This window comes from Mangifera indica, chromosome 4, assembly GCF_011075055.1.
Source record: "Mangifera indica cultivar Alphonso chromosome 4, CATAS_Mindica_2.1, whole genome shotgun sequence".
In the NCBI taxonomy this organism is placed as follows: domain Eukaryota; kingdom Viridiplantae; phylum Streptophyta; class Magnoliopsida; order Sapindales; family Anacardiaceae; genus Mangifera; species Mangifera indica.
The window spans coordinates 17,721,815-17,734,139 of NC_058140.1; the positions used below are offsets into that span (position 1 = coordinate 17,721,815).

Consider the following 12,325-nt stretch of genomic DNA (forward strand, 5'->3'; position numbering starts at 1 on the left):
TTTGAAAATAAAATTGTTAGTTTTTATTGATAGAGCATTTCAAAGCCCAAGGTTTTGTGAAAGTATTAAAATAACCGTACTTTGAGGAGATTTTCGGTACTTTCCGAAAACTATGGGGTTGTTTAGAAAATAATTATTCTATATGAGAAGCTTAAAACTGCCCGCATAGCCGTTGATAACCAACCACCAAACCATTCGTTCGGATAAGAAAGAGAGAGAGATCCTTCGTACTGCAACAATGGCTACTACTACCAGTTTACGTCTGGGCGAACCAGTCACCTTGGTCAAACCTTCTTTGACTTCTCTCTTCCTTCCTCGCTTCATCCCTACAACTTCATTACCACCATCTTTGCACCCTCGAGCTTGCTCTCTTCAAAAAACAACCCACACTTCATCCTTCAATCGCAGACACTTAATCTCTCAAACCGCTTCGTTATCGCTATCTCTCTCCATCGCTACTACATTATACCAACAACCCGCTAAGTCTGAAGAAACGCTCTCTGCCTGGGAGCGTGTCTACCTTCCTATTGATCCTGGTGTTGTTCTTCTTGACATTGCTTTTGTGCCTGATGACTTGAACCACGGTATTTTTTGTTTAATATAATCTTGAGTTGATAAGTTTTTGTAAATGAATAAATAGTTGTCTTTGAGTAAGATTGGCTTTGGCTGTTTGATTGGTTGGATAGGCTTTCTGTTGGGAACCAGGCAGACCATTTTGGAGACCAAAGATGGTGGAAAAACTTGGTTTCCACGTTCGATACCGTCTGCGGAAGAGGAAGATTTTAATTATAGATTTAATTCGATTAGCTTCTTGGGTAAGGAAGGTTGGATTGTTGGAAAACCCGCAGTTTTGTTGTACACTTCTGATGCTGGAGAAAGTTGGGAAAGAATTCCGTTAAGTGCTCAACTTCCTGGAGACATTGTAAGTTTACATTTTAAATCACTAGAAAGAGATGTCTATGACCTCACATTGTAATGAAAGGGATATCTTAAATTTGAAGCATTGAGTGGTAGGATAAATATTCACTAATTCTGAATATCAATCCTAGTGGAGGTGATTATATTTCTTACATTATGAAACTTTTGCATCATTGTAAAACAGTTTCAGAAATTCTTGATTGTGAATGCAAATGTAATGACAAACGAGACTAGAGAGTGCTTGATTTTTATCTTTCCGTGGTAGATCTTCTCACCATTTTGAAGGCAGCTATAGCGGACACTTTCCGCCGGAAAGTGTCTTGTGACTCATGTTTATTTTATCTAGATTTTCTTTCTTCTTTTATTACTTTACTTTTTGGGTTGTATATTTTTTTAAATTTCCGCACGTATAATATCTGCAGAAACTTTTGGAAGTATCAACTTTGTGTAGAGATTTTTAACCCTTATTTTTTCAGGTTGACATGAAAATGCTAATGTGGTTCTGTCATGACCTATGCAGGTGTATATAAAGGCCACTGGTGAAAAGAGCGCAGAGATGGTAACAGACGAAGGTGCAATATATGTTACATCGAATAAGGGCTATAACTGGAGGGCTGCGGTACAAGAGACTGTTTCTGCTACTCTTAACAGGTGAATTTATGCTTCAAATTTAGTCTTATTGCAAATTGTTTTATGAGGAAGGTTTTTGTCACTTAGCTGTACCAAATAATTAAAATATACCCTAGGTGTTAGAATCTAGTGAAAAACTCTGGTTCATAGACAATATATATGTTTATTATCATCTTTCTTTTCCGAAGTTTTTCACCTTCATATGGGGTTGGCCATCATTTCCTGTTGCATTGCATTTTTTTCCTGAATTATGGATAATATTTAGCTTTGTGCACAGAAGAGATGTTACATTTGTTAGCTCTCCCTGTTGAGATGCTATTAATCATGAGCATAGTTCATTGATATTTCTTTGACTAGTAGTTATTATACTCCTCTTTGTTGCTATAGAATAAGATTCATTCTTTTTTCCAATTATCAGTTGAGCTGTGGCTTTGGACCATATCAACTGGTTTTCCTTTCCCAGATCACTAGTGGATTGCATTCCTATTTATTTGTACCTAAAGTTAACATTCAGTCTTAAGCTTGACATTTTATTCAGCTCTTCTCAATAGTAAATAAAAATCGTCAGTGGAAGCTTTTGATGCCTTTCATTGTCACCAATTAGGATTAGAGTATGTGTGTAATATTGCTGTACAGTCTATACAAAAATTCACCTGAATAGCTAAGATATTGCAAAATCTGCATAACTGATGGAAGTTTCAAACAAGCACAATATATTTACATAGCTTCATTGCTTTTACAGAACAGTTTCTAGTGGTATTAGTGGTGCAAGCTACTATACTGGAACTTTCAATACTGTTAATCGCTCTCCAGATGGAAACTATGTTGCCGTCTCTAGCCGCGGTAACTTCTATCTAACTTGGCAGCCTGGGCAGGTATGTTTATTTTTTAGGGATACTGAAAGAATATAATTTTCTGTATCTTTCACATTCAATAGAATTACAATTATATAGGAGATTAGAAAAGCTAATTTAGGAAAACTATTAACTACTCCTATCTAAGATTAGGAAGGATATTATAGCATTCTTATTCTATATGATCTTCTATGATTCACTATCAATACAAATATCTGAATTCCTAATCTATATGATTCTCTATGATTCACTATCAAGACAAAGATCTCAACATATCTCAACACTCCCCCTCAAGCTGGAGCATATAAATCATATGCACCAAGCTTGTTACAAATATAATTAATTCGTGGCCTCGAAGCGATTTAGTCAGGATGTCAGCAAGTTGATCATTTGACTTGACATGACTTGTGCCAATAACGCCAGATATAACTTTCTCTCGAACAAAGTGACAATCAATTTCTATATGCTTTGTTCTTTCATGAAAAACTGGATTAGAAGAGATGTGAAGAGCAGCCTGGTTATCACAAAATAATGTCATTTTAGGAACATCTGCAAACTTTAATTCTTGAATTAACTGCTTCAACCAAACAAGTTCACAGGTAACTAATGTCATAGCGCGATACTCAGCTTCGGCACTTGATCTAGTCACAACATCTTGTTTCTTGCTTTTCCACGATATAAGATTTCCTCCAACCAAGACACAATACCCAGAATTAGATCGTCTATCTGAAGGTGAGCCTGCCCAATCGGCATCAGAATATCCAACTATCTGTGTATGACCCTTATTCTCATAGAGTAGACCTTTTCCTGGTGCTCCTTTGATATACCGTAGAATCCGAACAACAGCATCCCAATGATGGGTACATGGCGACTGAAGAAACTGACTAACAACACTGACTGAAAATGAAATGTCAGGTCGTGTTATGGTGAGATAATTGAGCTTACCAACCAATCTGCGATACCTCCCGTGATCATTAAGAGACTCCCCCTGTCTAGGTAAGAGTTTAGTATTAGGATCCATGGGAGAGTCTATAGGTTTACAGTCTAACATCCATGTTTCTTCTAGAATATCCAAAGCATACTTTCTTTGTGAGATAACAATTTCAGATTTAGATTGTGCCACTTCTATGCCGAGAAAATACTTGAGTGGCCCCAAATCTTTAGTCTGAAAATGTCTAAGTAGATGTTGTTTTAATTGCATAATGCCATCTTGATCATTTCCTGTTATAACAATATCATCCACATAAACAACCAAATAGATACTTTGTCCTTGTGAGGTATGTCTATAGAACACCGAATGATCAGACTCGCTTCTACTCATGCCAAATTCCTGAATTTCTGTACTAAAACGCCCAAACCAAGCACGGGGAGATTATTTTAAACCGTATAAAGAGCGTCAGAGTTTACAAACCAATCCAGACTCCCCCTGAGCAACAAAACCAGGTGGTTGCTCCATATAAATCTCCTCCTGAAGTTCACCATGAAGAAAAGCATTCTTGATATCCAACTGATGTAGAGGCCAATGTCTAATGGCAGCCATAGAGAGAAACAAACGAACAGAGGACATTTTAGCCACTGGAGAGAATGTTTCATAATAGTCCAGGCCATATGTCTGGGTGTACCCTTTCGCAACCAACCGAGCTTTCAATCTATCAACCTTGCCATCCGGACCAACCTTAACAGTATAGATCCACTGATAACCAACAGTGGTGTGTCCAGGAGGTAAGGAAACTAAATCCCAAGTACCATTGGCATGTAAAACAGACATCTCATCCAGCATTGCTTGTTGCCATCCATGGTCAGAAAGGGCCTCATGAATATTGTTAGGGATAAAAATAGAGGATAATGTAGACATAAATGCATAATATGGTGAGGATAAGCGATGATAACTAAGGAAATTATAAATAGGATGAAGATTACGAGTGGAACGCATACCTTTGCGAATGGCAATGGGAAACTGATCAGTAGGAGACAAGACCTCAGTATTAGAGGAGATTGGTGTAGAAAGTGGAGACACAGGAATCTCAGGAGTTACCTCATGAACATCGTCACCTGTAGGACCCGTACTGGGCTGAAGAGACTGCTCAATGAGAGGAGCAGGCTCAGACAGAGAAATAGGCAAAGAGATAATAGAAGACAATGGAAGAGTTTCTGTGATAGGTGGACCACTTGGAGACGAAAAATAAGGAGAAGACTCAAAAAATGTAACGTCCGCAGAAATATAATATCGACGTGTTTCAGGAGAATAACACCGATATCCTTTCTGAAGACGAGAGTACCCAAGAAAGACACATTTGAAAGCACGAGCGGTTAACTTGTCCTGACCAGGAGATAGGTTATGAATAAAACAAGTGCACTCAAAAATACGAGAAGAAAGAGAATACAGAGGTTGTTCAGGATGTAAAATAGAGTGAGGTACCTGATGTTGTAAAACTGAAGATGGCATTCGATGTATTAGAAAGCAAGTAGTAAGGACTGCATCAGCCCAAAATTGAGAGAGGACATTATTGTGTATAAGAAGGGTACGAGCTGTTTCAAGAAGGTGTCGATTTTTACGTTCAGCAACCCTATTTTGCTGAGGGGTATAAACACAAGATGACTGATGTAAAATACCTTGAGAAGACATAAACTTGGTGAAAGGAGCAGAGAAATACTCAGTAGCATTATCACTACGAAGGATACGTATAGTAGTAGAAAATTGTGTTTTTATTTCAGCACAAAAAGTCTCAAAAATAGAAAATAACTCAGATCGATTTTTCATCAAAAACAACCAGGTGCAACGAGAATAATCGTCAATAAAAGTAACAAAGTATTTAAAAGGCCAAACGACTATTTCCCACCCAAGGTTTAGCGTTTTCTCAAAAGTCCCCCCTTTAATTATGGAAACACCAAACACCCACCCATGGCCGGTTAGATTTAACCAAACCCTAACGGCTGAAAATTTTATCTCCTTTTGCCCCCCTAAACTTTAAAAACTGAAATTTCCCCTCGCCTAAGTTTTAAAAAATGGCAGTTTCACCTTAGGGTTTGGTTTTGAAATCTCCGGCGACCTCTCCGGCTCCGTTGCCGATGGCCACTCCCTCCCGAAGCAACCTCTCCTTCCGACGATCTCTTTCCTCCCATTTGGAGGTCCGATCGACGCCCGAAGACGCCGTGGGAGACGAAGAACTTCGTCGGAAAGACGAAGTTCTTCGTCTTCCCAGACGAAGATGATGCCGTCGTCTTCGTCTGGAAAGACGATCGTCTTCCCAGAAGAAGACCTCTGGGAAGACGACGGCATCGGCTTCGTCTGGGAAGACGAAGAACTTCGTCTTCCCGACGAAGTTCTTCGTCTCCCACGGCGTCTCCGGGCGTCGATCGGACCTCCAAATGGGAGGAAAAAGATCGCCGGAAGGAGAGGTTGCTTCGGGAGGGAGCGGCCGTCGGCAACGGAGCAGGAGAGGTCGCCGGAGATTTCAAAACTAAACCCTAGGGTGAAACTGTGATTTTTTAAAACTTAGGGTGGGGGAAAATTTTAGTTTTTAAAGTTTAGAGGGGCAAAATTAGATTCTATTTTAGTTTATTTTTAATATTATAGCCAAAATGACGATTTTACCCCTACCACCGTTAGGGTTTGGTTAAATCTAACCGGCCATGGGTGGGTGTTTGGTATTTCCATAGTTAAAGGGGGGACTTTTGAGAAAACGCTAAACCTTGGGTGGGAAATAGTCGTTTGGCCTATTTAAAACCTAAAACAGACGCGACTCTACTGGGACCCCAAACATCTGAATGAACTAACTCAAAAGGGGATGCAGCCCGATTATTGACTCGCTTGGGAAATATTTGTCTAGTATGTTTGTCAAGCTGACACGACTCACATTGAAGAAATGATAAAGAAGACAAACTAGGTACCATCTTCTATAGTTTGGAGATACTAGGATGTCCGAGGCGATTGTGAAAAGCTGTCGGAGACGTAGTAACTGGACAGGCTACAGACTCAGATGGTAGATGTAAGTGGTAGAGACCCTGTGACTCACGTCCTGTGCCAATCGTCCGTCTCGTACTGCGGTCCTGTATAACAAAAGAATCTTTAGTAAAGGTAATGACACAGTCTAAAGAATGAGTGAGTTTACTCACAGAGATGAGATTAAAAGGGCATTCAAGTATATGAAGTACAGAGTTTAAAGGTAAAGAAGGAAGAGGAAGTGCACGACCTAAGGTCGTTGCTTGGGCTATAGAACCATTGGCTAATGTGACAGCAAGTAGAGACTGAGACTTAGTACAATGAGAAAGTAAATTAAGGTTACCAGAGATGTGGTCAGAAGCACCAGAATTGAGAACCCAAGGTCCAGAAGGGGAGGATTGAGTGAAACATACGGCTGGGTGACCTGGATGTGCACTAGAAGCAATGTTAGATGAGGGTTGCTTCGACGCTTGATACTTGAGATACTCGTCGTAATCAGCACCTGTGAGAGTCAATGATGGTTGAGACTGATTATTAGAAGAGTGTGGACCATCCATCTAAATAACGTTGGCAACCCGAGGAAGACGACCATATAGTTTATAACATTTGTCTCTAGTATGACCCCATTTATGGCAATAGTTGCATCGTGGTCAATTCCCCCGACCAGTATGTTCTCCTTGTTGAGTTTGGGAGGCAAGTGCAGATGAGTCTAGGTTGGAACCTGTTATAATACTTGGAGAGGACACATCGAGCAATCGAGCAAAGACTTCATCCAGTGATGGGATAACTGCACTCGCTAAAATTTGATCTCGAACATTATCAAGGTCCGGACCGAGAGCAGCTAAAGTTAATACCATAAAGAATCTGTCTCGCTGTGCCAAGTCTGCTGCAACAGATTTACCGGCAGGAAGGAGAAAATTAAACTCAGTTTTCAGTGAAGCCATCCGTCCAAGAAAATCTGACATGCTCAACCCAAGTTGTTTTAAATTAACCATATTAGACACCACTGAATATAGTTGTTGGATGTCATTAGTATAGAAAAGTTTAGCCTGAGCCCATAGGTCAAAGCATGTACGATATGCTTTAAAAATTGGTTGCAGTTGGATATCAATCGTATTCCATAACATACTACACAAAGTAGCATCAATTCTAATTCAGTTAGACGTATCGGTTTGAACATCCTCAACCTTAGTGATTAAATGGGCTTCGATTCCTTGTCCCATACACCATAACTCAATAGAAGCAGCCCATGAAGTATAATTACTGCTACCAGTTAATTTTTCAGTTGTGATAATAGGCAAGGAAGTGAACGAGAATGATGTACCTGCTTTGAAGCTTTCAATAGTCATAATACCAGAGTAAGATCGAAAACTTAATCCACCTGGTAGAAGAAGCGTTGAAAAGCTCCCGATGATAAGGCCGGTAGAAGAATCACAATTTGAAGAGAAGAGAAAGGTCGGCAGAAATTGATTTCCGGCGATAACAGAAGCGGATGGCGACAGAACGGCGCGTGGATGGCCGGAGGAGGATCACCGGATCTTTTTGTAACTGACAGTGCCGATGGTGAGGCAGCACGCTCTCCGGAGAAGCAGATCGGAGATCACAGTCTGAGCACGAACAACGGCCAATGCGTGTGAGCTATTCCGGCGTCGGATGGCGGCGGAGTTTCCACGGATGGAATCGTCGGTGTCGTCTGAGTCCGATTGAGGGGGCGGTGTCGTTTCACGGTCGTCGGAACAGGAGATCGGAGACCGAGATACTGAGGAGACAAGCAGCGCGTGTTGGCGCGTGCAACGGCTAACGGCAACGGGACTTCGACGGGTTTGACGGCGAGACTATTGCGATCCCTCCAGTGTGAGCACAATCACCGGAAGATGATGGAACGACGGTGATCGGATAAACAGCTGGAAAGGGGGTTTTATTAGCCGGAAAGGATGCCGGAAAAATTTCAAATTCTTATTCTGGGCTCTGATACCATGAAAGAATATAATTTTCTGTATCTTTCACATTCAATAGAATTACAATTATATAGGAGATTAGAAAAGCTAATTTAGGAAAACTATTAACTACTCCTATCTAAGATTAGGAAGGATATTATAGCATTCCTATTCTATATGATCTTCTATGATTCACTATCAATACAAATATCTGAATTCATAATCTATATGATTCTCTATGATTCACTATCAATACAAAGATCTCAACAATATCTCAACATATCTCAACAGATACCATACTGGTTTTCTGTATATATGTACGCTTTCCGGATTGATTGGCAAAAAAAACTTCCTCCTTTATTTATAGTAAAATTGTTCTATAATATACTATTATTCACATGAAATCTTTGTAATAAGTCTAGTTATGATCAAATAACTAAACTTTCTGTTGGTTTAAGAATGCTGACAGTGGTTTATTACAATTTATAAAATTGCAGCCATTTTGGCAGCCACATAACAGGGGAATTGCAAGAAGAATCCAGAACATGGGTTGGAGAGCAGATGGTGGTCTTTGGCTTCTTGTTCGGGGAGGGGGGCTTTTTCTCAGCAAAGGCACTGGGGTAAGTATCTGTGAGCACATTTATTTATCACAATTTTTTTGTTCCAGAGAGTCTCAGTTTTTTAAGTTATCATGGGGAAATATGATAAATGTTCACATGTTTTATTTCTTAGATGAGGTTGCATTTGCTTAAATAAGAATGGATGGCTTATTATGCAAAAAGAAAAGGCACATAGAAATATGTTTTTCATTATTCTTGGCAGAAGCAATCTATATATGAATTAGTCGCGGGGACTGAAGGAAGAAGGGGAGATATAAGGACATATAGCCACAAATTCATATTAGTTTTTATTTGAACCTTTTTTATCTTAGTATTATGGATTCGTGTGGACTCTAACATTTAATTTCATGGGATTAATGCTTGAGCCTGTAAATTTTTAGGTTAAATGAGTGCTTGCTATGATATCAAATCAGAAAAGCTTAGTTATAGAAGTCTGTTTATCGTGTACCTACTTATGTATACCATAAAAATTTATGATATCATGATGGTACCACATCAATGCTACCATAAATGAATACATCTGACATGTAGGTTTTCAGTTCATTAATCACCAATCAAATTAATTGTAAAGATAACTGGAGAGAAATAGAACTTTTAAGCTGTTTAAACTGATTGAGCTGTGATATGGATGATATAATACTACTGTGATGCTCTATATTCTCTCTTATATACAGCATTAGGCATTACAAACTGATGAATTTATGTCACCTCTAAATTATCCTTCCTACATATCTTAACAAGTTATATGCTTGGTAGTTGTTAAACTAAAGCTTAACATGTATACGTGATTTGGCATCTGGTATTGCTCTTGATACCATTGCAGTATCTTAGATATTCTCTTCTATGTACGTTTTATGCTTGTAATGAGGTTTAATCCACCAATGTAACTCATTTATAAAGACAATTATGTTACAGTTGTGAACTAGGATCTGCTGTGAAACCCGAAAATTCTCATGGAGGGATAAGCAAAATATACACTCCAACCAAAAGCACCTGCATTTGGTCTCCCTTGTTTCAAGTTACACTGAAATGGAGTCTATAAGAAAGATTAAAACTTTGCTGTGATTCAAGAGGTCTTAATGTTAAGATTATGGTTGCCCAGTTGTGTTTAATAAATACCTCTATCGGTTTTCATGATATTGTTGTGTGTTTTCTTCTTACAATGGTAATTACTTCACCCATTGCTCAGCTTCATACTTCAATTGTTGAAACACAGTTGGTGTTTGGTGTTTTAGATAACAGAGGAGTTTGAAGAAGTTCCAGTTCAAAGCCGTGGTTTTGGCATTCTTGATGTTGGATACCGCTCAAAGGTAACAGCTTTGTTATGAAATGATTGTACCTTCTTACACAAGGTATTGTGGCTTAACTATAGCTGGATGTAAAGCTACAATATTTAACTGATTTTTAAAAGGCTATGCAGCCCCATTAAATGCTTCATAAACGTATTCTGTGTGAACTTACATATAATCTTTATGAACATACGGATAGATGATTGGTATGCATGTATTGATACAAAATAATATGTCTGGAGCATGCAATGAGACATGTATTATAAGCACATCAAATGTCTACCATAGTAAGTTTTACATATTTAGTTAAGTCTTTCATTGTTGTCAGCCGGGTTCACTGTTAAATGATAATGTAGACATGCATAATTCATAGCCGTTAAATTGCAGACTAATGTACAACTTTCTGTTCTTGTGTGCATGAATTTTTGTAAGCAGGTCACAATTGCAGCTTCAAGTGCTTTTCAATCTATATTGAAAAAGAATCTAAATAAAACATAAACGTATCTTAGCAATGGGATCTTTAAACACTCACACACACTATATTTCATGAAAAAAAAATGAAAACCAAAATGGAAATAAATAAATTTTATCAAAGGAAGCACATAAGTTCTCTTTCAAAATTTTCCTTTTCTTGGACGTTCACATGAATTCCTTGGACATCATGATTAGTCTTTAATCACAATCTCTGAATTAGAAGCTTTTTGCATGCTGAGCTTTTTTTTTTTTTTTTTTTTTTTTTTGCAGGATGAGGCTTGGGCGGCAGGTGGAAGTGGGATTCTTTTGAAAACATCGAATGGTGGCAAGACATGGATTCGTGACAAAACAGCGGACAATATTGCTGCGAATCTTTACTCAGTGAAGTGAGTCTAATCTTATTCAAGATCTTCTGTGTATCTTCTTTCAAATAATTCACTTCTTCGAAACGTAAAATTTCTAGATGGTTGTCTATTTCATTTTCCAGATTCACAGTTTTTCTTTGGGTTACCAAGTCAAAGACCAAACTGAAACTATAAACTAACAGCGACAGCTGGGCATATTTCCCCTGTACCAAATGGAATTAATAAATAAATTAGCCTAAAACCAGAAAAAGAATCAGAACTATGTTTACCTTTGGTTCGTAAGGATTTTAAATATGTCAACTAAATTTTTAGTTGCATTACCCAGCTATTGATACTGTTATTCATAATGATGCAGATTCATCAACGAGCAGAAAGGATTTGTTTTGGGGAATGATGGTGTATTGCTTCAGTATCTAGGATAGAGTTGAAATGGTAATCATCTAAAATCTGGTTTGCTTTACATGATTTATATATTTCCAATAATAAATTTTTTTTCTTACAATTTTTCTCTAAATTTTACAGTAATTAACTCACCTCTTCAATCAAGCGTTTCAATTGATGATCAAAACAACTGAAACTTATTTTATGGGTTAAGAATTAAGAAGTTTATGCTGCTGATTTTTTTCCTGGATTTGATGAAAGCTGAGTTTTGATGTTTGCAGGTGTATGAGGATTGCAATTTTGTATAGCTATATACCTTCAAGTTGTAAAGAGGGATGTGATTCTGTATGTGAATGTAACCATTTCATTTAAATTACTTGAAAATCCTGGCAAGAGCCTTTTGTTTTCGGTGGAGAACTTAAACAATGATTTGTTAACAGTTGCACTAAGAAAGGTCAATTTAGTTTGAATAACGATTTTAATTTTGTACACGACAGAACTGGTGGATATTCTTATGACAACTGCCATCATCATCACAGTTTTTACATTCAATCTGTTTCTCTCACTTGAGAAACTAAGAAGAGAATTAAGGTTTGGGTTCTCTCACTTGAGAAACTCCGATCTGTTTCTCATATTTGTAATTGCTTCAAGTGGGCATCCATATCCATTCATGGATCATATAGCTGACTAATTATTTAAAAGTGGAATTTTGTATACTCAATTAGATACTCAAATGATGTATTATTATATAATCATCTCGATACCCAATTAGATACCCAAAATTGGGTGTTCATAGTTTTATTGCTCAAGATTCATTAAAGATTACTTGTTGTAAGAACAGACCAGGTGCTATCAGCATAAACCAAGTTAATTAAACTAAAATGATGCAAGTCTTAATGTGTAATTATAAAAAT

General features: G+C 37.9%; 1 protein-coding gene across 1 annotated transcript; it reads left to right on the forward strand.

Moving 5' to 3' along the window:
- Positions 1 to 162: 162 nt before the first annotated feature.
- LOC123213928 (photosystem II stability/assembly factor HCF136, chloroplastic) lies at positions 163 to 11,899 on the forward strand. Its single transcript, XM_044633558.1, has 9 exons — positions 163 to 584; positions 687 to 922; positions 1,439 to 1,569; positions 2,291 to 2,423; positions 8,780 to 8,902; positions 10,138 to 10,212; positions 10,936 to 11,051; positions 11,386 to 11,462; positions 11,693 to 11,899. The coding sequence occupies exons 1-8, from the start codon at positions 239 to 241 to the stop codon at positions 11,450 to 11,452; spliced, it is 1,227 nt and encodes a 408-aa protein (XP_044489493.1). The 5' UTR covers positions 163 to 238; the 3' UTR covers positions 11,453 to 11,462; positions 11,693 to 11,899.
- Positions 11,900 to 12,325: the final 426 nt, after the last annotated feature.

Excerpts from the sequence above, each read along its gene's own strand:
- LOC123213928 (XM_044633558.1), top strand. The coding sequence starts at position 239 with ATGGCTACTACTACCAGTTTACGTCTGGGCGAACCAGTCACCTTGGTC. Across the intron at positions 10,213-10,935 it reads ATGTTGGATACCGCTCAAAG|GATGAGGCTTGGGCGGCAGG; the intron begins GTAACAGCTTTG and ends TTTTTTTTGCAG. Across the intron at positions 11,052-11,385 it reads GCGAATCTTTACTCAGTGAA|ATTCATCAACGAGCAGAAAG; the intron begins GTGAGTCTAATC and ends ATAATGATGCAG.